General features: G+C 42.5%; 1 protein-coding gene across 8 annotated transcripts in view; it reads left to right on the top strand.

Moving 5' to 3' along the window:
* Positions 1 to 15,364: 15,364 nt before the first annotated feature.
* Positions 15,365 to 25,267, top strand: part of LOC124225762 (uncharacterized) — a 70,097-nt gene continuing 60,194 nt past the window's right edge. For 3 of the 8 annotated variants that reach the window (XM_046638413.1, XM_046638414.1, XM_046638412.1), the window contains exons 1-2: positions 15,772 to 16,158; positions 17,591 to 17,789. In XM_046638413.1, the coding sequence (XP_046494369.1) occupies positions 15,963 to 16,158; positions 17,591 to 17,789 (395 nt within the window). In that variant the 5' untranslated portion in view covers positions 15,772 to 15,962. Of the gene's footprint in view, positions 15,649 to 15,771; positions 16,159 to 17,590; positions 17,790 to 25,267 lie in introns of those variants that run through there. The other 5 variants (XR_006885091.1, XM_046638415.1, XR_006885089.1 and 2 more) reach the window with 4 other exon arrangements.

Genomic DNA, 25,267 nt, shown 5'->3' with positions numbered 1-25,267 from the left:
TATTTAAATGCAAAACAAATAACATAAACACACATGCAGACCACAGTGAAAGACTTCACTAAGCTTTATGGATGGAAACTTCTAGTATCCAGGACACACTAGACAAAGCAGTGCGACTTATGACAAAGCAGTAATAAATGACTAGGGTTACTATTATGGTATTTCCAATAACTGAAATATTGAATGACCTTTTCAAGGAGATAGTACATAGGTTAAAATTTAGTATTTTTGTTTTCATAACTACCCAAACTATTAAGTCTTACACTTGAAATTCAAAGAATTGTTAGCTTAATAATTTATGAAACGCTGTGCTCTACTTGATTTTTAAATGTTAAACTAATCTTGTATTCCTGGGATAAATCTCACTTAGTCGTAAAGAAACACTGAATATAAACACCATCTGTGCGGATCATTTACCTATTGTGTCTCAGCTCCAAATCCACCTTCTGTTCTCTGGGATGCTGGGGCTAGTTCTCCACAAACTCTGTTTCCCAGACTCCTTTGTCAGCTTGCTTCCTGCTCGGTTCTGCCAATAAAGGTACTAGAGGGAGACCGGGAGGTGGGAGGAGGGGAGAGCCAACTTTCAGGTCCTGCTGTTCTTCTTAATGTTGCTCCCAGGGCCAGCACCACTTCACCCCCGCTGTGGCAGTTGGTTCCAGCCTCCAGCTTCTTTAAGCACTACTGGAACCAGGCCCACTGCACCCCTCAGAGATTACCAGCGGCAGTCAGGTCTTCTCAGAGGTTTGAGCCCTGGCTCTGTGGGGTCTCTATTCTGGGCTTCTTGGCACTGGCTACCTCATTCTCCTCTTTTTGTTTCTCCAACCCTAGAGGTGGTAGCTGCTTCCTGAGTTATTATTTCTAGGTGACCTCAGCATTTACTTTTTGCTTTTTCTGCCCTCTAACATTGGGATAACCAATTTCCCTATAATAAATTCCCTCTGCTGAAATACCTACTGTGGTTTCTTTTTCTGACTGGACTCTGACGTAATGAGGGTCAGCTGTAGGGCCAGCTCAGTACTACTCAGCTATGAACACGCTATAGTTATTCCTTCCGTTCCTCAAAGATAGAATTCTGGAATTGGTTTGTAGATGTCCTTAGCCTTGAATGAAGTGCTTGGTTCCTTGTCAATGGAAAATGAGATTATGGTAATCCATAGCATACAGTAGGATCACGATTAATTAAAGTATCATCTGTGATTGCTTGGAAAGAAGTACCTGTTGAAGTTTGCCTTTGAGACCAAGTGGATGTTGCACTTAACCATTATGATAGTAATGGTGACAAGGACTGTGGGTGGGACAATACCTTATGACTGCACTAGAAAAATGACAAAATGACAAACTCAAGGTGTTAAAGTCAATGCTCAAGTCACATTCAGACAATTGGAGGACTTTTATGGCAACCCTAAAACAGTTTCTTATTTCTTATAGCTGTAAGACCAACTTTATTAAAAATGCGACTGGGTGGGTTGCGGAATTACAATGGAAATTGAATTCACAGACTCACCAAATTATCTATGTGACAATCGGGGCACTGGGGACAAATGGCATTCTGAGACTTAGATTGGACTTGGATGAAGCTAAATGCCCAGGGGTCTCTCTGAGCAAGCAGAAGCAGCCCCTCTTTTTATGACTGAGAAGACTTGACCTTTCCTTCTTGAAGACTCTATAATCACCTAGTTTGAGGCAGTTTCTTTGCAAAGGGATGCTTATTCTCCTCAAAATCCATCCTCGCTGCCATTATTTCCTCTTCTAGACCTAACCAGAGTCAGATCTCAGCATGCTCAAGCAGGACACATGAAGATTCTCACCTGGGAAGAAATTGCTTATACTTCAAAATAAACGCAGGAATTGGATAATTTGTATTAGTAGAACCCTGGGAAATATGTGTGAGTGTGGATTCTAAGGATATTAGACCAAAAAGAAGAGAATATAGTTTTGTGTTATGATTAATATTTTGATATGGGTACATTTACCAGGTATTCTGGATCTAATGTTTTGGCTAAAGCTAGAAATGGCTCTATTAGCTTGCTTGGATGACTAAATTTTGGACTCAGTGATGACTTACATTCAATGAAGTTTGGTGTCTGAACTTCCCTAGCATAATATATGGAAAGATTCCAAGGGCTAAGTGGGTGAGGATTTTAGAATAGATTTTCGTATGTGACCTGCTGTGATACTTGACTTATAATAAGAAATATGTATTTGGTCGTCATCCTTGTTTCCGGTGCAGAGCTCCTAAAACCCTTGGAATTTCCTAAGTGATAAGAGCAATAAAGATGTTTCAGTATTTATAATAAACCCCTTTCAACCACACCTGAGTTTATGTTAATGAAGTGGTTTTTGGAAAGCATCTGAGGATGGGGCCTGGTTGCCAGGGGAATCAACCATGTGATTAGACCTTTGGAACTTTCAGTCCCACCCCAGACCTCTGGGGAGGGGAGATTGGGTTCAGTCACCCATGGCCAATGATTTCATCAATCCTGCCTATGTAATGAAACCTCCATAAAAAACCAAAAGGATGGGGTTCAGGAAGCTTCCAGGTGGGTGAATACATCCATGTACTGGGAAGGTGACAACTCCAATTCCCTGAGGACAGAAGCTCCTGTGCTTGGGACACTCTCAGGCCCGGTCCTATATATCACTTCATCTGACTGTTTGTCTGTATCCTTTATCAAATCCTTTATTATATAATAAACTGGTAAATGTGTTTCCCTGAGTTCTGTGAGCCTCTCTAGCAAATAATTGAATCCGAGGGGGAGGAGGCCATGGGAACCTCTGATTTGTAGCCAAGTTGGACAGAAGTTGTGGGTAACCTGGGGACCTACTACTTGTGATTGACATCTGAAGTGGGGGCAGTCTTGTGGGACTGAGCCCTTAACCTGTCGGAGCTGACGGTGTTTCCAGGTAGACAGTGTCAGAATTGAGTTAAGTTGTAGGACACCCAGCTAGTGTCGCAGAATTGCTTGGTGTGGGAAATGTCCCCCACCCCACGTTTGGTGTCAGAAGTCTTACCCTCTTACATCTCCCAAGAAGTCCCAGAGGAGACTTCCTTCCCTAAAGTATTAAGAAATACATTCGTGAGGAAGATACTAGAATCTGTGACAAGCTCTATGGTGTCTGTCCTCTGAGGCCCAAGACTGATAGTGGAAGATATTGGCATTGGGATGGACATAATACCACCTTTTATTCACCTTTTAATAATCTTCCTCTGGCTTTTTTTCTCTCACAAACACATATGTAGTCTTGCTTTCCTGGAACACACAGCTCATCTTACTTTCCTGAAATTGCTAAAGGAATTGAGAAGTGTTTGCATTCCAGATCGCTAATGTTTTCCCCACTGAGTGCTGTATGGCTCTGATGAGTCACTTTAGGGAGAGGTGGGCATTTCAAGATTGCTGAGGATATCAACAGATGAGGGCTTATGTGTTCTCAAACCCTAACTCCTAGTTACCAAAAATAAAAATGAGAAATGGGGGCAATTAGGTAAGAAACTAAGATAGTGTGTTATCGGGTAGGACTGTTAGCCATTTTTCCCGTTCTCCCAGGACTTATAACTGCATGAATGATGTGCTTTTTAAAATTTCAAATTAAGTCACCAGAATTGAGACAGAGAAAGCAGTTAAGAAACTACAATGTAGTTTACAATGCAGTTAAGAAACTATGTTGGATATTTTTGGAAAGTGAAGTCATTTCACTGATAATTTTATTAGAATGATTTTTGTGTTCTCAGAATTGGTGAAACAGTATCAATTCACTGAAATGCCTTACTTCTCCCCTGATTTAGTAATAATTTGTTTACTAGACTGAGAAGAAGTCACTTCTAAAACGAAAAGAAAATTTTTGATAGTCTGAAGGCGATTGTATCTTGTAGCAGATCCATTTATATCTAAATTTTTTTATCCAATACCAAGCTTTTCCTGGTCATAAATGCACCAAGCTTTGGTTAATACACTTAGTTCCTGCTGATTAAATAGATGACTAAATGCTTAACCATAATCGTCTGTGAGAATCTGAATGCTGGTCCTGAGGCTTTGCCTGTGCCTTGAAACCCTGACTCTCACTCCTTCCTCTTCTTTATAGCAGGGCAGGGCCCTGGCCTGGCCTCAGGATTCCTGGAGGAAGAAAGGGCCTGCCACAGTGTGCAGACTCATCTATGTTTGCCTACGGGGGGCAGTCAAACTGAAATCAGATGATTTTCCTTTCCTTTCATTAAAAGTTGTTTATTTGATCCACCCACTTTTGTTATGTTTGTATGGGGCCAGGCCAGCCAGCTCCATGTATGAATGGGTTGTATGGGAACCCTTTCATTTGCTTCCCCGAACCTGCTCTCAAATTGTCACTTTTCCAGAGTCTACTGATAGATCTTAGGGTGTGCCTGTTCTCTCAGGACTTTAGCCTCATGAAAGCTAGGAGGTGATTTACCCACACAGCAGATACAGTGAAGGGACTTCCCTGCTGTGATGGTCATCCTCCATTCCACTTTGGTTGCAGGACGCGATCAGAGTTCACTTTCCCACCCCTCTGTCTTCTTTTTACCCTAAAGGGTAGCAACCAACCACAGCAAACGTGAGAGTGAATACAGCACTGATTCTCCAAAATTCTGGTGTCAGGACCATTTTACACTTTTAAAAATTATTGAGGACCCCAAAGAGGTTTTGTTTGTGAGGGTTATATCTATTGATACCTCTTGTATTAGAAATTGAAATTAGAGAAGTTAAAAATATTTATTTATTTTAAAACAGCAATAATAAAACCATTACATGTTAATATAAGAAACACATTTTATGAAAAGTTACGTTTTTCAAAACAAAAAAATTAGAAGCATAGAATTGTTTTACACTTTTACAAATTTCTTTAATAGCTACTTAATGGAAGACAGTTGGATTTCCACATCTGCTACTACAGTCAATCTGTTACAATCTATTGTTTTGGCTGAAGTGTATGAAGAAAATCCAGCATCACACAGATATGTAATTGGAAAAGGGAGGAATATTTTAATAAGTTTTTCAGATAGATGTGGATAATCTTCTTTGATATTACACCAAAACTTGTCAAGTGCAAGTTTCTTAAAGAATAGTTCAAATGCGGGAATCTGAAACTGTAACAGTGAATGTTTTGTATTCTTTTACATAAAATCCAGTGGTCTGTTTTGGATCATGAACTTTTCAATTACCCATGCGTGATTTTGTAACATCATACTTTGTCATTTGGAAAATACTGGCTCACAGAATTATGCGGATCTTTGAAATGTTGATATCTTACATTATACAACCACAAAACATGACATTTATTAATGTTACCACTGATCTCATCAAGAAAATCTTAAGTTTTATTGAGACTATGTCAAGCTTATGGTGGCATATACAAGTTTTCCAAAATTCTCTTTCTCTTATTAAAAGCTAGAATGTTATCATTGCAACAAATCACACCAGCTATCTTCCTTGCAGTGACAGGCTCACTTCATTTATTTTTGAGAAAATATATGCTAGATGTCCAAGTCTGAATTACTATAGTTTGCCTATTGTTCTTTCAAGAAATAATGATGTTCCATGAAAAAAGCAGCTAATTCAGCTTGTAACTCAAACAATGTACAAATGTTTTTTCTCAAGACAACCATCATATTTTGATATTCAATATAAGTGCTTTACAATACTTCCAATTTTGTCACACAGAATATTAGAAAGACCCAAAGGTTGATATTTTAATAACATTAATAATTTTTACTGTGTTCTCAAGGGCATTCTTACATGAAACTGGCTCTTTTCCCCACTGTGAGTGCCTGGTGATGAAATACAATGACTACTAGTACCAGTTAGGTGCCTAAGGCATTGGCAGTTTTACCCATAGTTATTTTCGTTTCGTCAGTGCAAATGTCAACACAGTGAAAAAGGCAAATAACATCTTAGTAGAGTTTTTTTTATCGCATAGGCCTCACACAATGAGAACTGCTGGACCAGCACATGAGACAGTGACATGATCCTAAAATTTAAGTCTTTTAGTAGAATTACCTTGAGCATCCCCCAGCCTACTCTTCTTTATGTGCCTGCTGTGCTGAACTTGATTTTTTTCCTGCAATTCTTTTGGGGAAACCAGTCCAGTTACTTCCCTATCCTTTTCTGCCTGTGCTGGGTGCTCAACTCTGGCACTCATTGTCTTTTCAATCAGCTCGATCAGTAAGTCAAATATTTATATTTAGATATAAATTTTTAAGTATACATCGAGTTATATTTGTCTTGTCTGCTTCATACCTTCCAGAAATTCATCAACATTTCTTTGGTGGTGATAGCATTCTGCTCGATTTTTCTAGTACTGCTATTTGTTTGTTCTTTTTATATCTTTGTTATTTCAATGGCATTTTTGGAAGGTGAAGTGGAAAAAACTTTGATTCCATTTGTCAGTTTCTTAAATCCAGAGGTATTTGTTATATTCGGAAATAATAGAAATTTGGACTTCCCACTAATTTAGATGGATTTTTTTCCCCCAACTAGGTTGGTTTGAGGTTTTGGGTACTCAGGACTTGGGGATGTACTCTTCACCTTATGGTCAACTTTAGCCATGCTGCCTCCTCCAGAGTTCCTTTCAAGGGCAGACAGGTTACGCAAGCCAGAGATGTCATAGTGTATCAGCCTTTCTGGTTGGCTGAATCCCAGAGCAATGTTCTGTTTTTCCTCCAAACAATTTTTCATTGAATTTGGCAACAGGCCTTAGGCCTGGCTCTTAAGTTCCCATTTAAAAAATGTCTGTCCTTTTCGGTATGTTTTTATGACTTCATTTTTTTTATGGCCTGAAATTAAGATAAAAATATCTTTCTTTTGACCAAGTTCTAAATTAAACAAAGAAGATGGAAATCTTTGTGGGAGAGAGATTTTTTGGAAGGGGCGGGGGGTCATAGCATAAGAGGAGGCTATATATCATCCATTGCATAATGAAGAAGTCAAAATAATGTTATCATTCTGAATCTGTCACAATCAACTTTTTTTGCCTGTGACAATATTAGCAAGCTCTCAAGGTCTTCAAGACCAGGGAAGATTAGACTCTATATTATATTTATATTGGATGTTTTTTACATCAGCAGAGATAAAGTTCCCTGAGATTCCTTCCAAGGGTTGAATTTTATACAATAAGACAAAAATTCAGATGTCAGAGGGATTTTTCTTCTAGGAAGATTTTCAGAAAAGATATATTAATTTGGTTCCTGTTGATGGTGTCAGATTCACTTTCAGCACTTTGATACATCACACAGACATTTTTAAAAGTTCCCCTTTGGTACTAGAAAAGAAATTGTGTTGAAGTAAAAGTTCTTCTTGAGGTGATGCTGCTCAGCTAAGAATAAATTAGTAAGTCAAGACTTTTTGGTTGAATCTGGGTAAAACGTTTTTGCAGAACCTGACATTTCCATGAGACTTTTAATAGTTACAAATACATCAAGAATACGAGTGTTAATCATTCATTCATAATACAACCAACATGGTTAATAAGATGACGTCTTATTAACTAAAGACATCATCTTTAGTAATAACGACAGCACCATTTTCAAAGCTCTTCTCCAGGAGGCTGTGGAAGAGTAGATTATTGTTCAGTGAGTAGACCGGAGGGGCGATAGTAGAGATGGAGAGAATTATAGACTTTTGAGATATATTTTGCATATAGAGTGGATAGGACTTGCTGATGGATTTATGTAGGCAATGAGAGGGAGGACTCAAGGATAACTCTTAGATTTCTTTTTCCAGCTTGACTACCTGATAGTCTTTCCCAAGACAAGGGGGGGAAGTAACAGGTCTTTTTGTTTGTTTGTCTGCTTGTTTGGTTGCTTGGGGTGAAGAATAAATCAAGAGTTCTGTTTGGTCTTGTTAGTTTGAGGTGCCTATTTTAGACAACTTTTCAAGAAGGGAGGAGTGGTCAGACGGATCTAATGCTGTGTGACATCGACTAAGATGAGGGAACCAAGAAGTGACCACTGGATTGGCAATGCAAGGGTCATTGATAAATCTGAAAAGAGTGTATCTGGAAAGTGGTGGGGGCAGAAACATGATTGGAGTGGTTGGAGGAGAGATTCTGAGAGGAAGGAGTGGAAACAGTGTATATAAGTAACTCTATCAAGATATTTTCCTGTGGAAGGTTGAGAAGTAGTTGGTAATAGTTGGCGGAGGTTGTAAGAGAGAAGACAATTAGCATCCCTGGCCCCCACTAAATGCCAGTAGGGCTTCCTGGTCACTGTGACAACCAAAATGCACTCTCATTGATTTCTAAATTCTTCTTGGAAGGGAAAACCCCACCTTCTCCCCTTTCCAACCACAACATGTTTGTGTAAAAATGCAAATGATCCAGTAGGGAGGGAGACTGCAAGAGAGAAAAGGGGTAATTGCAGGAGTGAAGACTGAATGAATGCAAGAGGGGATGGGATCTAGATGAGGCAGGGCCTGTTGCCCTTTGGAACAGAAAGGAAACAAAGAGAATGTGTACTGAGTGGGTAGGTTGGTATTTTATTGGTGGAAAGATGAGCGAGACCTCTTAGTTGTGTTTTTTTTTTAAATGAGGTGTGAGGGAAGGTTATCTGCTGGGTGTAGGGCCAGAAGTATTGGGGTTATGGATCTGAAGAGGAAAAGAAGATGAGAAATAGTTGTTTTGGATGGTAGAAAGTGAACACGCTAGGGAAGTGTGGTCAGATTGAAAGAAGATTGAGTGTCCATTTGAGAGTCGATTGTTGTCTGTTTCTACACTTCAACTCTGAGCTCTGTGGATGCAGAAACTGTCTCTTTCGTTGTGCACCAGTGTACCTGCAGCACCTGGCATGGTACCCAGTGCCTAAGAGGTACTCAGTAAATATTCAATGATTTAACAATGCTTGACTCCCTGTTGAAAGTGTTATCCTAGAATATACCTGTTTACCAACTTTACCAGTATTCCATAGTCTTTGCCTTCCAGACATCCTTAACATTCATTCATCATTTCCTGTTCTGACACCTCTGGACCTTCTGGAGGTCTTGAGCTGATCTACTCATCCAAGTGGCATATCCTGGGTACCACCCCACCTATTCACCAACTTGCTGTCGATGCTTTTCTATGGCTTCCTTTGCAGACCTACTTGTAACCTACTTAGTTCCTTGTCATCTCCTCCTTTAAACTCACATATTCTCTGAAGAGCTCCCAGCTTTTTTGCATTCTTCTTCTCTCCCTATTTCCATCAGCGTACCTGCCCTCCTCTTGCCGGATATCAGCTTGTCCCTCTTCAGGGATTCCCGATATCCACAAATTATACTAGCACTTTACAACTTTTCATTTTTTATTACACATATCTTAGTGTATTGTAGAAAGAAATAAGAAAAAACAGATATAGCACCTTAATACTGAAGGTATCTTTCACAAACACCATCTGGTAGATTGCATTAATTGCAGCTTTTCACTCCCTCTTTCCCAGTAAGAAGATTATACGTCCCCTCCCCATTGACTTGGGGCTTGGCCATATGGCTTGCTTTGGCTAGTGTAGTGTGAGTGATATGACTTTTGCTATGTCTGAGCAGAAGTTTTACACGTGATTGTCTGATTTGGCTTGGCCATTTGAGTTTTTGCTCTTGGCCACGAGCATAGAAATCCCAAATGAGGGCTATTCCTCCTGCTTGGGTCCTGGAATGAGAAAAAATGTAGAGCAGACCCGATCCAACCCATAGCCTGACTCTCTGTGTGGTGAGAAAGAAGTGTTTATGTTTATAAGCCACTGAAATTGTATTTTTTGCTGTTTGTTACTGAAGCAAGAGCTAATACACATTCCTTCCTCCAAGAATTGACTTTCAGGCTCAATGCTCTCAGTCTCTACAACAGAGATGTCATGCATGGTGCCAGATCCTCCTCTTGTACGCATTGATTAGGGCATTCTTTCCCACTGAGCCCAGAAATGAGCTTAGATTTGACCTCAGAATCCTTTTGAATATAGATTTTGAATATGGTGTTTGCATATGGTGTTGAATATGGTGACTATGGTGTTCCAGGGCACTACTACGAATCAAGAAGAGAGGGCTGGGGAGATGAAATGTTTTGGGCCTGCTTCCACTACTCTATCCTGTCTCCTAAGTTTATTGACAACTTTTGCTTAGATGGGTCCTTCAAAGCAGGAATGTCCTTGGAAATACCAATCAGAGCTGCCTGGGCTCAGAGAACTCATTTTTCATTTTTAATGCTTATCCTATCATTAGCGTCTTGGAAACAATAATCCTAGATGAGAAGGAAACTCATACTCACAAAGGTGTGACTTGCTCAAGGTGACACACTAGAGCTACAACCTGGTCTGTCGTCTCTGATGCCCATAATCTTTCCATTACACGCAAGGAGTCCATTGCCTAGAGCCCTTGGCTTTCTTCTCTCTCTGGGCCCCACACTCTCCATTCCCTAGACTCCAGAGGGACTGAAACAAATGGATCCTTCAGATCCACGTTTCCCCCAAAGAGCCAAAATCCAAGTGTCTTCATGGATGGAGAAAAACATGATTTAAGTGTATCACAAAAGCGTTATTAGTGGGACTAGGAGAGCCACACAACTGGCTCAGGAGGCCTGTCCTCTGGCAAATGTATATACCTGGACTCCAACCACAGCAGCACCTGATGATTTATTGAGAAAACTGATGAGGAAAGCCAAATATCCTTAGCATGTCACTGAATGTCAACTTGTCCATTAAAAAAGCAGAGTGGAGGCTCCATCTAAACCTTGGGGGACAAGGTAACTAACATTTGCACTACTAGTTTTCCGGGTAATGGTAAAGGACTAAGTTTCACTGGGGTAGTGGTTTATGGTTTTACCTGTAAGGTGACTCATCCATGGCAGAGCCAGTCACCATAGTGGGGGTTAACCACATACAAAGAGAATTCCCTGCTAAGATATAGGGGTTTCACAAGGTGTCAGGCTAAATGTTCTTCTAAGCATTTACGGCTCTGTGATGAGGTTGCTATTGTCCCATTTTAAGTTTATCCTTCAACCGATGTCATTTTTTTAAAGCGGTTGTGATTTTGGTCTTGTCATTTCTGCCACTAGGCGGCTTCCAAATTGTCCATTCTTGGCAATGTTTAATGCCTTGTCTCCTGTCCTGCCGTCAGGGGCAGCTCATTTGAGCTGCCAGGAGGGCCTGCTTTATTGCTCAGCCAGCCAAGGCCTAAGCTGCTTTATGACATTTCAAAGTGAATCAATGATAGAAATTTCAATTTGTTTCAGAAGAGAGCTGTCAACAGCCCCAGAGCTCAGAAAATGAGTGGCCAGTTCTTTTGGAGGCACTGGTTTGAGAGTATATGGATGAAAGGCACCCTTATTGCTGTTTCAGCATGCATTTACTCTCTGAAACTCATCCTTATTCATATGTAGCTGCTGCTCCTGAAGAATGCTTGGGTAGGCTAACACTGACAACTAGAGTCCCTTCTTATCTACTTTGCTAAATGTAGTGATCATGGGTTGTTTTTGTCTGTCTCTTTGGGAGACTATCCCTCCTCCACTCTCAGTACCTATAGTTTGGATGGAGCTGATTTCAGACCTGTCTTTCAGGGCTGGGCATGTGACTCAGGCCTGCCCACTGAGAAACTTGGATTTGGTTTAGGGATGGGCATGTTAGCTGTATCAGCCAGGATCCTGGATAAGATGATGCTCTCAAAGGGGCCTATTAAATAACCTTTCCACAGATGTGTGGGCACAGTATAAGAAAACCATAAGAGATACTGTAGTCCCTGGGGCTACTCACTGTGGGGCATGGGTACTGCCCATATGTTGTAGAAGCAAGACTGAGGAGCCATTACTGGAACTCAAAAGAGAAAGATGTGTGGAGAGAGCTGAGGCAGGACCTGTGACTACTGGCCAAGAGACACAGCTAACCAGTGCAGACTCTTGCAAAGTGAACTGGAGGAAATGAACATCCTGACCTCATTCTTCTCTCTTCCTCCAGGCTCCTGCTGGTCTTTCCACTGACAATATCCAAAGGAAGGCGCAGGGGAAAGGAGGCACTGATGCACCCACACAGACCAACCTCTCAGCTACAGAGCCAATTCAGGCCAATTGAGAGTCAGTACTGGGACTTTTGATGGAGCAATGGGGTACTCTCTTCCCACTGGGATTACTGTGGAAAATAAGCCTGGAGCTACTGGTGGTCATCTTGTCATCACTCTGGAGAGAGGAAAGCAGAGCAAGGAGGAGGGGACAAATTCCTGATGATGCCATTTGAGCACTTGGATCCAGTTACACTTGAAGACTCTCCTTAGAATTTTCAGCTAGGGGCCAATAATTCCCCCTCTGTTTCAGCCAGTCAGGTTTCCCTCGCTTGCATCTGAAAGAGGCCTGACTAAGGCATGGTTTGCGCCGTTTGGCGCACTGCAGTACTCAGCTCACAGAGCCATTGAGATGATCACCTGCTAAACCCAGCAGTGGCTCCCACCCTATTTAGTTCACTAAATCTGGTCTCCTCAGTCTGTGCAGGTGCCAGACCCTCTCTTTCCATAACCCTGTCCAGCTGCAGCCTGTTCCTCAGCAGTCCTAATGAAGATGGCCAGGAAATCAGTGGCCCAGATGCACCATGGAGCAACATCTGGAATTTTATGAATTCAATGTTTTTGGGAGAGACAATATTTCAATATATGAGAGGAAAAATAACACAGGTCCCCTCTGGTAAGGGAAAAAAGGGCTGGAATGAATAAGACTGAAGTTAGATGATTTACTTGAGATATTAAATTGTGTGCAAAGTTGGTAAATGTTGGGCCACATCAAATAATTCCATGGGAGACTATTTTAACATAAGGATGGACCCAGTCCACCTACTCAGGCTTAGTAGTAACTGTTCTGAGAGGTACTTAGCCTCAAAGGACATTTGATAAGTCCTTGGTCAGCATCTTTGTTAAGTAGTGGGTCCTCCATTTACAGGGAGCCCTTTCCTCAGAATGTGTGTGTGTGATTGTGTGTGTGTGTGTGTAAAACAAAGTCGCCCTTGATATTCTACTTTTCACCAGCAGGAAAGAAAAGGGAAACAGTTTGTGGGCAGAGGGCGAGGAGGGTGAGGCCCCTTCAGAGCAGTCTTCTAGGGTGGTCCTCCCCTGACCCCCATCTCCTGCGTTCCCTCCATCCATACACAGCAGAGGGTGAAAATCCCATCTGTACACACAGAGCTGGGGGGCTGGGGCACAGTGTGGCAGAGTAGACAGAGCATAAATTTGGACCCAGGTTCTTCCATTCATTAGCTGTGCAACCTTAGCTTAGTCTGAGTTCCTGTTTCCTCCTTCATAAAATGAGGATAATAAATATCTTCCTTAGAGCACAGTTGTAAGGATTAAATGAGATCGAATAAACAAAGCTTCTAATGTACTGCTTGGCAAATGTCTTCATAAAAGGCCAAAGCAACATCAATGAGACAAATGTGAGCACGTCAGATGGCAGCACATCAAAGATTTAGTTTGAAGCCAGCACGATGCCTGGCACTCAACAGCAAATGCTTGCTCCTTTCTCCTTCCTGCTTTCCCTAGGAGTGTTTCGTCCCTCAAATAGAATCGTCTGCCAGCTGAGCAGGGATGCATGAAATGGTAGAAGCAATTACAGCTTTAGATTAGCCTCAGTTTGTCCCTTTGACCCAGGAACTCTATCTCTGAGAATTAGCCTAGGAAATAATCTAAAAGAAAGAAAAAGTCACTTGTGCTAAGATGTTTGCTACAGAATTATTTATAATTGTAAAAATCCATGAATATCCAATAATGAGGTCAGTTCAATTCTAATAATTAACTAAAGAGGTTATTCTACAGTCATTGAAATGATAATTTCAAAACTATACAGCAACATGGAAACTGTTTATGATTTAATGTTAAGCCAAAGATACATACAGAATTGTGTCAACACTATGACACAGCTTGTGTCCATATCCTGGGAACCCCTGGGAATCTCCATCCTCTAGATGCTTCATTTTTGACATCTTCCCACACTAGGTTTGTGTTTGGATGGGGAAACCTTTTATAACTAACCTTTTAGAATTTAGTTTATTTTTTGCCCAAGTGTGAATATTTATTATACATGAACCTTACCAAGACCAATAGAGAGAACACTAAAAGATAAAAACAACTTGATTTTTTGGAGTAATGGGAACTGTGATGAATTTTGATAGTGCATTTCAACTTCTGTTGATGGGCGCAATAAACATTAATGATAATTTAAATTAGAATTATGGAATGATCTTTCTGTCTCCACTTACAATAAACATTAACAAGAATTTAAATTAGAATTATAGAATAATCCTTCTCTCCCTGTTTTACTTTGCTTAGGAAAAGTGAATTATTGGATGTAAAGTGTTTAGAATAAGGCCTGACATAGAGTGAGTAATCAATAAATGAGATCTTGTAGCATCACCATTATTGCATGCGACGCACCATTCTTCCATGAATGAACTCCTATAATCCTCAGACAATGCAGTGAGGGAGGGGCTGTGATTATGCTAATTCTAGAGATGGGAGACAGGCATAGAGAAGTTAAATCCCTTGTCTAGGGTCCCATCACTAGTAAGTGGCGAAGCTGGAATCACCCTGGAGGCCAGGCCTAGAGTCTTGCTCTCACCATTCCACCATAGTGCACACTCATTAAGCAAAGCTGGTACCCGTAGGGCTTACGGAAATGAAAAACGAGTGGCCGGCTGAGCTTTTAGGGGAAGATCGTCTTCAGGTCCCCCGACCTCCAGGGAAGGGGATGATGAGGGCTGGAGAAGAGAAAGAGGGGCTGGCTCTGGCCCTTGTTTCTGGAGTGGAGAGAACGGAGAGATTGGGAGCTGGGGAACCCTGGGGGGACTCATTTGTTCACTGCTGGAGGCGCTAGAGGGAGAATGTCCATGACAGACATGTTGCTAAAGTCAGATGCGGAGTCTGGCGGACAAGGAAAAGGGTCTGGACCATATGGGGCCACTGTTAACTTCCGTAGTCTTAGAACTGAAAGGTTGTCTGAGATATCGTCTGGAACAACATACCTTCCCGCTACTCCACACACGCAGTTTAAAGGAATAGGGAACGAGGGCCTGAGATGGCAAGTGCCTTGCCTCCTGATGCCCCAATGGGTCTCTCCTCATAAGTAATCCCCAAATCCATAGACAGAAATGTTCCCAGACAGATGAGACTCTCTCCCCAGCGTCTGCGCCCTGTCAGGGCTCCGCCTGAGGCAGTGTTGCCTTCTCTCAGATTCCCTCACCCTCAGAGGCCTGGGAGCCTCCCCAACTCTGATCTCAGTGAGATAGATGGGGGATGGGCCTGGTGTAACCCCAGCAACGCCAGCATGAAATCAGAAGCTGAGCCCAGACCAGAGCTGTCCCAGGTGACAGGGGGACTCCAGAGATCAGGACCCAAGTTGGGGCCCCGATCAGGACCTGGAGGGCAAAGCAAGGCTGAGGGTCAGAAGCGGACAGGCACGATGGGAACAAATCCTCACCCTCTGCCTTTCCTGGGGGTGATCCTAGCTGAGGGGGTACCCCGGGGGCTGGGGCTGAATCATGGGTCCTCACCTGAGACCAAGTGGGAAGCCGGCAGTGCAGAAGCAAGTTGAGTCAGAAACATGTGAGAAGCTGAGGTCTAAAAAGGGAAGTGCAAAGGGTCACCAAAGCGAAGGGGCCAGAAGCAGCTACGGCAGCTGGGATATGGAGCCAGGAATCTGAGAACCAGGGAGGTGAGAGCAAAAATAGTATGTCCGGGGTAAACAGGATTGGCCTGGAACAGGTGCTGCTGTGGCTCACTCTGGTGGGCCAGTGGGCATGGTGGGATGCAGGCCTGCTAAATTTAAAGGGCCAGAACGGACACCAGTGTCTGGGAGACCTGGAATCTGTCACAGCCTAGGGGGCTGAGACGGTCTAGGCTGTTTGCCCTTGGCCTGGAGCTGGTGGGCCGGCATGAGTCTATGGGGCCGGGGAAGGCACTGTTGGAGATAAGGCCAAATCCTCACGGGTGATTTGAGTGCTGGGGCCTCGGCACTGTGGGGCCTGCATGCTCAGGCCTGTAGGAGAATGTAGGGCTGAGAGAGAGGCTGATGAGTCAGAAGTCCCAGTCCCAGATGTGGAGCAGATGCTACAGGCAGCTTTGGATTTCTTGTTAACAGATTTGACCACGCCTGGACTAGCTGTCAGGCTCAGGCCACTGGCCCCGTTCCGAGCTCACAGGAAGCCTAAGAACTTTCTCCTCTGTGAGTATTCCCTCTTTGAAATGTTTCCTAGCCCCACAGAACCACATTTGGGTGAGCGAATGTATTCTCAGAGCCAGGCTTTACAAGTTGATTTTATGACGCATCTAGGCAGGAGGTGAAACGCCCTGGTCATTAACTCGTTTCCCCTTGTGGGTGAATTCCGCCGTGAATCGTTCATCTGAGCCGTGGAACAGGCTTCTCCAGCACACACAGGCCTGTCTGTCAGTGTACGTTTGGCTGCTCAGATAAATCCTTGGCACCTCAGAGGATGTCCCTGGTTCACCTCTGAAGCCACGTGCTTTCTCTTGCAGGCAACTTCACTGACTGCTTCCTGGAACAGGCCAGGACACAGAGATGATGCTCTGCGGATAAGGCTGTGCTGTGTCAGGAGAGTCTTAGAACACACATCTGGTTGCTTAACCCCCTGCATACCGTGGGAGCCAGATGGCTTAATCTGCCCTTTGCGTGTGTCTGTCCTTTTAAATTCTAGCTTAATGGCCACATGCTTTAGGTCACTTCTGTCGTCCTAAAATAGGGCTCTGACCGTATCTCCGAAGGAGGGCCCCTGAAGCAATTGCAGTGGGGTGGCTGCCAAGGCTGGCCGAGTGAGACACAGGACTTGAAATAAATGCACAGTGTTTGCTTACGGATTCTTCTCCACCACATCATGGATGAGTCACATGACTTCTCACCCCAGATTCTGTTTTTACCCACCTTCCTACTCAGGGGTGGGGGTGGGAGGATTTTCTAAAGCTTAAAATATATCCCCAAATTATATTCTTTTGTCTTTTGAGTGTTAATGTCGAATAGGGATTCTTTCATTCTTTGACGCAATAGGGAATTATTTTTGACTTTTTCAGTTTCATTCTGCTTTAATTCATACTTGGTTGTGGAAGTGAGTCAGGAGGCTGGGGGTCAAGTCTCTGCTTTGCTCGTTAGTAACTAGGATTTCGGGCAAGCCAGTTCACCTATGGGAGCTTCAGTTTCCTTGTTGGCAAATGGGATGTGGGTCCCGGCGGGAGCGGCTTCCCCCTCTCTGTAGCCCTGGAGTCTGAACCCTGAGTCACCCTTCGCCTCCCAGGCTTGTTATGACAGCAAGTTACAAAACTCCTGGAAGAGCTTTGAAAACTAAAATGCTACATTCCCGAGGGTGGTAATTACTACTATACACCATGTGAAAAAAAAAAAAGTCAGTTTTTCCTCTCTTCAGCCTTCCTCACACTCCACCTCGCCGTGTCTGTGGGTAGGGCTTCTTCAGTATCCCAGGCAAACGCTTCACTCTGGCTTCCTGAGGCTGGACCCACTCCTTTGCTCCGTTCACAACACCTTTGGATCTGCGTTTTTTTTTAAGTGTGGTCTATAAGTTCACTTATTTTTTATTGTGGTAAAATATACATAACATAACAAAATTTATCATTTCCACCATTTTTAGGTGTACAGTTCAGCGTCACAAGTCTATTCACATTGTTGTGCTGCGATCATCATCGTCATCCATCTCCCGAACTCTTTTCATTTTCCCAAACTGAAACTTTGTTCTCACCAAACAATGGCTCCCCATTCCCGTTCCTCCAGCCCCTGGCGACCCCTTTTCTACTTTCCGACTCTGAGAGTGACTACTCCAGGTGCCCCATGTAAGTGGAATCTTCAATACTTGTCCTTTTGCGTCTGACTTTTTGTACGCAGCATAATGTCCTCAAGGTTCGTCATGTCTGCTGCTTTCCAGAGAGATAAAATTCCCAGAAATTTTAAGCAATAGATTAAAAAAAAAGACCCAAGATTTTTCTCCCAGAAACTATTGTAAATTAGGAAGAAAAGGCTGAATGGACATATCCACTTTTCAGTTTGTGCTGTTTGTAGCTGTAAAGTGACAGCTGTATACTTGCGGTTAACGTTCGCAGGTGCCGTTTGTTGGGCAATAGCCTTCCTCCCAAGTGTTTGTCTCTGATGATTTACCTGGGGATCGAAGAACTCCTGAGAAAGAACATTTAAACGTCATCCGCTAATGGGCTTCAGGCACATAATATCACAGCTGATAGTTTGGGGGGTTCTGACCGAAGCCAGGTTTCAGGAGGGCAGTCGGGTCCCTTAAGGAGAATTCCCTGAAAGGGAAAATGTAGGCTGGCATGGTGAGTCAGACCCAGCAGTGGGGCCTGAGCACCTGTGGGGAGCAGCGTCGAGACCCCTGAGCACCTGGGAGGAAGGGCCAGGTGTAAAAAGTAGACCTGTTTGACTAAACTCTGTAATGCTTTGGGACTCAAAGCAAACCTGCCTCGGGAAGTTACAGCGGGATGAAGGAGGCCATTGTCCTCTTCCCCGTGGCAGTGACTGTTGAGCGGAGCGGCACCATCGTGGGCATCAGGGTCTCAGCAATCTGGCGTCAGAGAGAGGGTCTCCATCCTGCTCAGCTAAGTCAGCGCAGTGACAGTGGCGGGTTAAGTCACTGTGATGATGAGAAGCAGGCAGGAATTCCAGATTTCAGGCCTGATGGACAGCACATTAGCAGCTCTGGTTTGCAGGGACAGAGGTCAGCAGCATGGGGAGGTCTGAGCGGATTCATACCTATGCGTAAGTCCCCCCCATCTCCCCCACTCTGCCCACCTCCCGCCCCCAAGACTCCTGGAAAGTCCTGGGGAAGAACATCGTAAGAGACTAGTTGTTGGCTGACCGGATCGGCGGCTGGGCCAATGGGATTCAGATCATAATGCGAATGCAACCCTACTTGTACCTGTTGGCTGGTGTGGGTCAGGAACCTTCATGTTACATATGTTTTGATTTGTTAATAACACAATTATGATGTGGTTTACTCTGGTGATTACCAATTTATTAATTTGATTTAATTTAAAATGTTTTAAGCAGAGCTACAAATTGTGAATATGTAGGGGCCATACACCTCTTATTTTGGGCTCGTTGATAAAACTCAGGGACTTTGAGAATAGATGAAATCGCCCTTATTGTAGTCTGTTTTTTGGATTTAGTCACGTTTTCAGAAAACAAAAAGACATTGACAAAACAGGAGGCAAGAGAGCCTTGAAACCTATGGGATACAACTTTTCGGTGTATAAGTTTGTCAAATTCGCCTCCACTTCTGAGCGGTTGCACTGTCAGCAGTTTCTACTTTTTCCATTGCTTTATCTATCAGCGTCCTAGACCGCTGGGCACAGAAAAGGATTTGGCTCAGAAGTGACGAATTTTTTTTTGAGCCATTCTGTGTTAGTTTCCTTCAGAAGAGTGGTTGTTTATTTCTCCATGTCCTGTGGGTTGGTTTTAACTACTCTTGATCCCAGAAGAAATCTTGAAATGGTTCCATTCAGTCCTACCCAAGTGTAGGTTCTGGAGAGTAGGACCTATTCAGATCCCCATCCTCCCTTTGGTGAGGCTTATGAAAGTCCTGAGCCATTGAAAATAGGATTTTTCTCGTAAGGTCGGTCTCTTGGACTAAGAAAATATCAAGGCATGGGTGGGTATTGTTCCTGTTGGACCGTGGGCGGCTACAGAGGCAACTTCTGGTGGGATGCCCTCACTTGAGGACAAGGAGTGCAGCAAAAGGGGCTCACCAGTACAGGCAACAAGTGTTGGCCAAGTTCTGGGCATGTGGCACCTTGGCACTGCCCAGCGACATGCTCGCTTGGGCCAGGTGGGGCAGTCTCCTGATGCTGACTCATCCTCAGTCCTGGAGGCCCACCTGACTTCCCTTCTCATGCCCTGTCCTCTCACCCATGGCACCTCGATCTTCCCCCTTGGGGTTGGGGAGTCTAGATCTTCATTTGTTTTCTTTTCACACTGTTTTTTCAACTGTTTATTACAGAAATCTTCAAGCATACAGAAAAGTTGAAAGAACAGAACCGTGACTTTTGCGTGCCCTTTATCTTAATTAAACTTGTTAACATTTTGCCATATTTACTTTAATAGAAAGTTTTATATATGAAACACTTCAAAGTAAATTGTAGACTTCATTCCTAAACACTTCAGTATCCTGTATGCATCTCCTAAGAATAAGATCCTTCTTCTACATAATAATACCATTCTCACACCTAAGAAAATTAATAATTTGCTGTCATCTCATTTAAATTACATATTTAAATTTTTCCAATTGTCCCCAACATGAATTTTTTAATTAACACTTTAGAACAAAGATCCAGAGTTCATGCATTGCATTTATGTTATGGTTTTTAATCTTTCTTATTCTAAAACAATCCCCCCACTATATGTATTTTTTAATATATTTACACTGGCATCTGAGGAGCCAGGCTAGTTGTCATGTGCAATGTCTCATTTTCTGATTTGTCTGATCACTTCCTCCTGGTGTCATTTAACTTTTTTTTTTTACATATAGTCTGGGTTTTTTTCTTCTATAAGCTGGAAATTAATTTTAAAGGCTTGATTATATTTGGTTATCAATTTTGGTAGGATGTTAACTTTTTTTGTTTGTTTGTTTTAACTTTTTTTTTATTAAGATTATGATAGATTACAACCTTGTGAGATTTCAGTTGTATATTATTGTTAGTCATGTTGTGGGTACACCCCTTCACCCTTTGTGCCCTCTCCCCACCCCCCCTTTTCCCTGGTAACCACTGATCAGTTCTCCTTGTCTATATGTTAACTTCCACCTATGAGTGGAGTCATATAGAGTTCGTCTTTCTCTGTCTGGCTTATTTCACTTAACATAATACCCTCGAGGTCCATCCATCTTGATGCGAATGGAACAATTTTGTCCTTTTTTATGGCTGAGTAGTATTCCATTGTGTATATATACCATATCTTCTTTATCCAATCATCAGTTTCTGGGCACTTAGGTTGGTTCCATGTCTTGGCTATTGTAAATAATGCTGCGATGAACATAGGGGTGCATGGGACTCTTGGAATTGCTGATTTCAGGTTCTTAGGATAGATACCCAGTAGTGGGATGGCTGGGTCATAAGGTATTTCTATTTTTAACTTTTTGAGAAATCTCCATACTGTTTTTCATAGTGGCTGCACTAGTTTGCATTCCCACCAACAGTGTATGAGGGTTCCTTTTTCTCCACAACCTCTCCAACATTTGTCACTCTTGGTTTTGGATATTTTTGCCAATCTAATGGGTGTAAGGTGATACCTTAGTGTAGTTTTGATTTGCATTTCCCTGATGATTAGCGATGATGAACATCTTTTCATGTGTCTATTGGCCATACTTATATCTTCTTTGGAGAAATGTCTGTTCATGTCCTCTGCCCATTTTTTGATCGGGTTGTTTGTTTTTTTGTTGTTAAGCTGTGTGAGTTCTTTGTATATTATGGAGATTAACCCTTTGTCACATAAGTGGCTTGTAAATATTTTTTCCCAATTAGTGGGCTGTTTTTTTGTTTCAATCCTGTTTTCCCTTGCCTTGAAGAAGCTCTTTAGTCTGATGAAGTCCCATTTGTTTATTCTGTCTATTGTTTCCCTCAACTGAGGAGTTATAGTGTCCGAAAAGATTCTTTTGAAACTGATGTCAAAGAGTGTGCTGCCGATATTCTCTTCTAGAAGACTTATTGTTTCAGGCCTAATCTTTAGGTCTTTGATCCATTTTGAGTTTATTTTGGTGTGTGGTGAAAAAGAATGGTCAATTTTCAATCTTTTGCATGTGGCTGTCCAGTTTTCCCAGCACCATTTGTTAAAGAGACTTTCTTTTCTCCAGTGTAGGCCCTCCGCTCCTTTGTCGAAGATTAGCTGTCCATAGATGTGTGGTTTTACCTCTGGGCTTTCAATTCTGTTCCATTTATCTGTGCACCTGTTTTTGTACCAGTACCATGCTGTTTTGATCACTGTAGCTTTGTAGTATGTTTTGAAATTGGGGATTGTGATGCCTCCAGCTTTGTTCTTCTTTCTCAGGATTGCTTTAGCAATTTGGGGTCTTTTCTTGCCCCATATGAATTTTAGGATTCTTTATTCAATTTCTGTAAAGAATGTCCTTGGGATTCTGATGGGGATAGCGTTGAATCTGTAGATTGCTTTAGGTAGTATGGACATTTTAACTATGTTTATTCTTCCAATCCATGTCCATGGAATGTCTTTCTATCTCTTTATGTCGTCGTCAATTTCTTTCAAGAAAGTCTTGTAGTTTTCATTGTATAAATCTTTCACTTCCTTGGTTAAATTTATCCCAAGGTATTTTATTCTTTTCGTTGCGATTGTGAATGGGATTGAGTTCTTGAGTTCTTTTTCTGTTACTTCATTGGCTAACTTTTTTTTTTTAATGGACAAACATCATGCCTTATTCCCTTAAGGGTTTGCCCTTTGAATTTTAACAATTTCTCTTTCTCCTTTTTTTCTCTCAAAAAGCTTGCCTTTAGCAAAGTGCATTTTTTCCCCACAGCCATTACTACTGAATGATTTCATCCACCCATTTTGAAGGCTTTCTCTTTGTATTCCAGATGTAAGAATCCTAATCTTCCCTGTGGTGATGTACCATTCTCACTGGGGAGAAACAGAGTACAAGGAAATGCAGAAAGGAAAGCACCTTGATTATGTTTTAAAGATTATGGCACTATGCCTTTAAAGAACATTGTCACCTGCTGTGGAGGATGAAGCTTTTGGAGCAGGTGAGAAGTAAGAGAAAGTAGAGGTCATGTCTCCAAAGGTCTTGCTCCGCAGAGCTGGAGGGACACACTCTGCAGAATCCTAGACTCTGTTCCTGGGTCTGTATCATGAGAAAACAGGGGATTCTTTTTCAATATCAGGTCCCAAGGATAAGGCTCATTTTGCAGCTACTCACATGATGCCGATCTTTGAGTTTAGTAGGAGGATAAATTGCCTAAGTGTGTAATTCCTCTTGATTCTGAATAGAGTCTTACAATAGTCTCTATCCTGTTGCAATGTTCCCAACAGTCTCGTGAAATCAGTAGGGAATGGATCATTGTTAGCATTTCATAGGGGAAAAAAACAAGTTTTGAACTTTTTCTTTCTTTTTTCAATTCAACAAATGTTTATTGAACCATTATTGTACATAGTTGCTGTATTAGGCTCTGGGAGTACCAAGTTGGCTTGAGCTCATGTGCTGCTCATAGTGGGGAAGAAGACACGTAAACAGATACTTTCGCTGTAAAATGGCAGAGATAAGTACTAGGTGTTAAGGGGTCAAAAAAGAACGGCATACCTTAGCCTTCCTGGAGGAAATGAGGCTGAGTTAAGACTTGAAGGATGAGCAAAGGCCAGATGCCATATGCTGAGAGAAGCCCTCTTGGCTTGTCCGCTGTGGTATTCCTAGCACATGGTAGACATTCAATACAGTGAATTTATAAAAGAAATCTCAGCAGAGGAAATGTTATGAGCCTAAAAAAGGCATGGGAAACTAAAAATAGTTCAGAATTGCCAGAACGTTAATCCTTACCCTTCATGGGGTCACAGACTGCTTCGAAAGACTAATGGAAGCCGTGGAACTTCTCTGCAGTAAAATAACAAACACTGTACCAAACTGGGTGGTTTAAGACAACAGGAGTTTATTGACTCACAGTTCTAGAGGCTAGAATCCTGAAATCAAGGTGTCTGGAGGGCCATGCTCTCTCTGAAACCCATAGGAGAGAATCCTTTCATGCCTCTCCCCGCTCCTGGTGGTTTGACAGCCATCTCGGCATTCTTGGCTTGCAGATGCATCTCTCCAATCCTCCACTGTTGCCTGGTGTTCTCTGTGTCTCTGTCTTCACGTGACTGTCTTCTTATAAGGGCACCGTCATGTAGGATTAGGGGCCAGCTGACTCCAGTATGACCTAGTCTTAATAACTCCATCTGTAATGACCCTATTTCCAAATAAGGTCACATTCTGAGGTCCAGGGGATGAGGACTTCAGCATACCTTTTTGAGGGGACAAATTCCACCCATAACAGGGAGGATATCATTTTTAGCTCAAGGAGAAAACAGAGGAACATTCTTTAGAGATTGAGGAGTGGGAGTTTGCTGCAGGCACCCAGAGACCCAAGTGAAATGGGTGGGAATGGGGTGGGGGTTCTGGTCAGAAGAGAAGTGGAAGGAGAGCTAATTGACGTTCGAGTGACAAGACCAATGGAGATGTGAGGCATGGGGGTTAGCCTGAGGAACCAAATGAGGCTCTGGTTTGAGGGCAGCCATGCGGACGTGACCTCGTGGTGGGGCAAAAACACAGTCTACAGTGGGGAACTCTGGGTAGAGAAGCATCCAACGGGATACTTCTGATTGTTGTTGCCAGCTCAGTTACCACTCATTCAGAGTGGTTTGCTCAAGAGTCACTTGCTTTTAGCAGATTCTCAGTTTCTCCATCATGACTGAATTTTCCTAAAAGCTGCCAAGATCACTGTTTTGACCTTTTAGTTATTTTCTTCTTGCTGCTTCTGGCAGGCAGGAAGGAGTTATAGTCTGAGAGCTACTTCTATGTTCATAACTTTTTGTTTTTCTTGAGGAAGATTAGCCCTGAGCTAACTACTGCCAGTCCTCCTCTTTTTTGCTGAGGAAGCCTGGCCCTGAGCTAACATCCGTGCCCATCCTCCTCTACTTTATACATGGGACACTTACCACACCATGGCGTGCCAAGCGGTGCCACGTCCGCACCCGGGATCTGAACCGTCTTAACTGCTGCGCCACTGGGCTGGCCCCTCTATGTTCATAACTTTTTAATTTTGTTTGGAATTTTGGAGGTTTCTTCTACTCCCAAAGAACCTAAAAGTAAATTCAATGAATACATTTATTGTTTGAGAAAATCCTATTTATTCCTTTCTTATTGCCCTTATGAATTCTGAAACAACAGCTTGCAAGGTAAAAGATGTTAAGTGAAAAGGCTATTACCATATTGTAAAAACATTTGGGATATGGGCCCTGTATTGTATGCCTTTCTAGAAAATTCTGTTCTCTGTGCAAGCAGCCAAGGGAACTAATGCTCTGGCTATTCCTCTGTGTTTCACTCGTTTGTACCCTTTATTGAATAATTTCTTAATTATAGCTCCAGCTGCTTTATGTCATATATGATCCATTTTCATGAAGGATTATACAAATATTCTCTGATAGATACAGTTTCCTAACAAGGAGCCCCTACCCTGAGGTACAAGCTTAAACGCCAGTGCAGGAAGAAGTGTTCACTAAGCACTGCTGGGTGGCAGTGAGAGAGACCATGCATCCGTTGAGCAGA

Source organism: Equus quagga, chromosome 14 (assembly GCF_021613505.1).
Source record: "Equus quagga isolate Etosha38 chromosome 14, UCLA_HA_Equagga_1.0, whole genome shotgun sequence".
NCBI lineage: Eukaryota > Metazoa > Chordata > Mammalia > Perissodactyla > Equidae > Equus > Equus quagga.
Note: the sequence above shows the minus strand (reverse complement) of the source record. Positions and strands in the feature narration are given on the sequence as shown.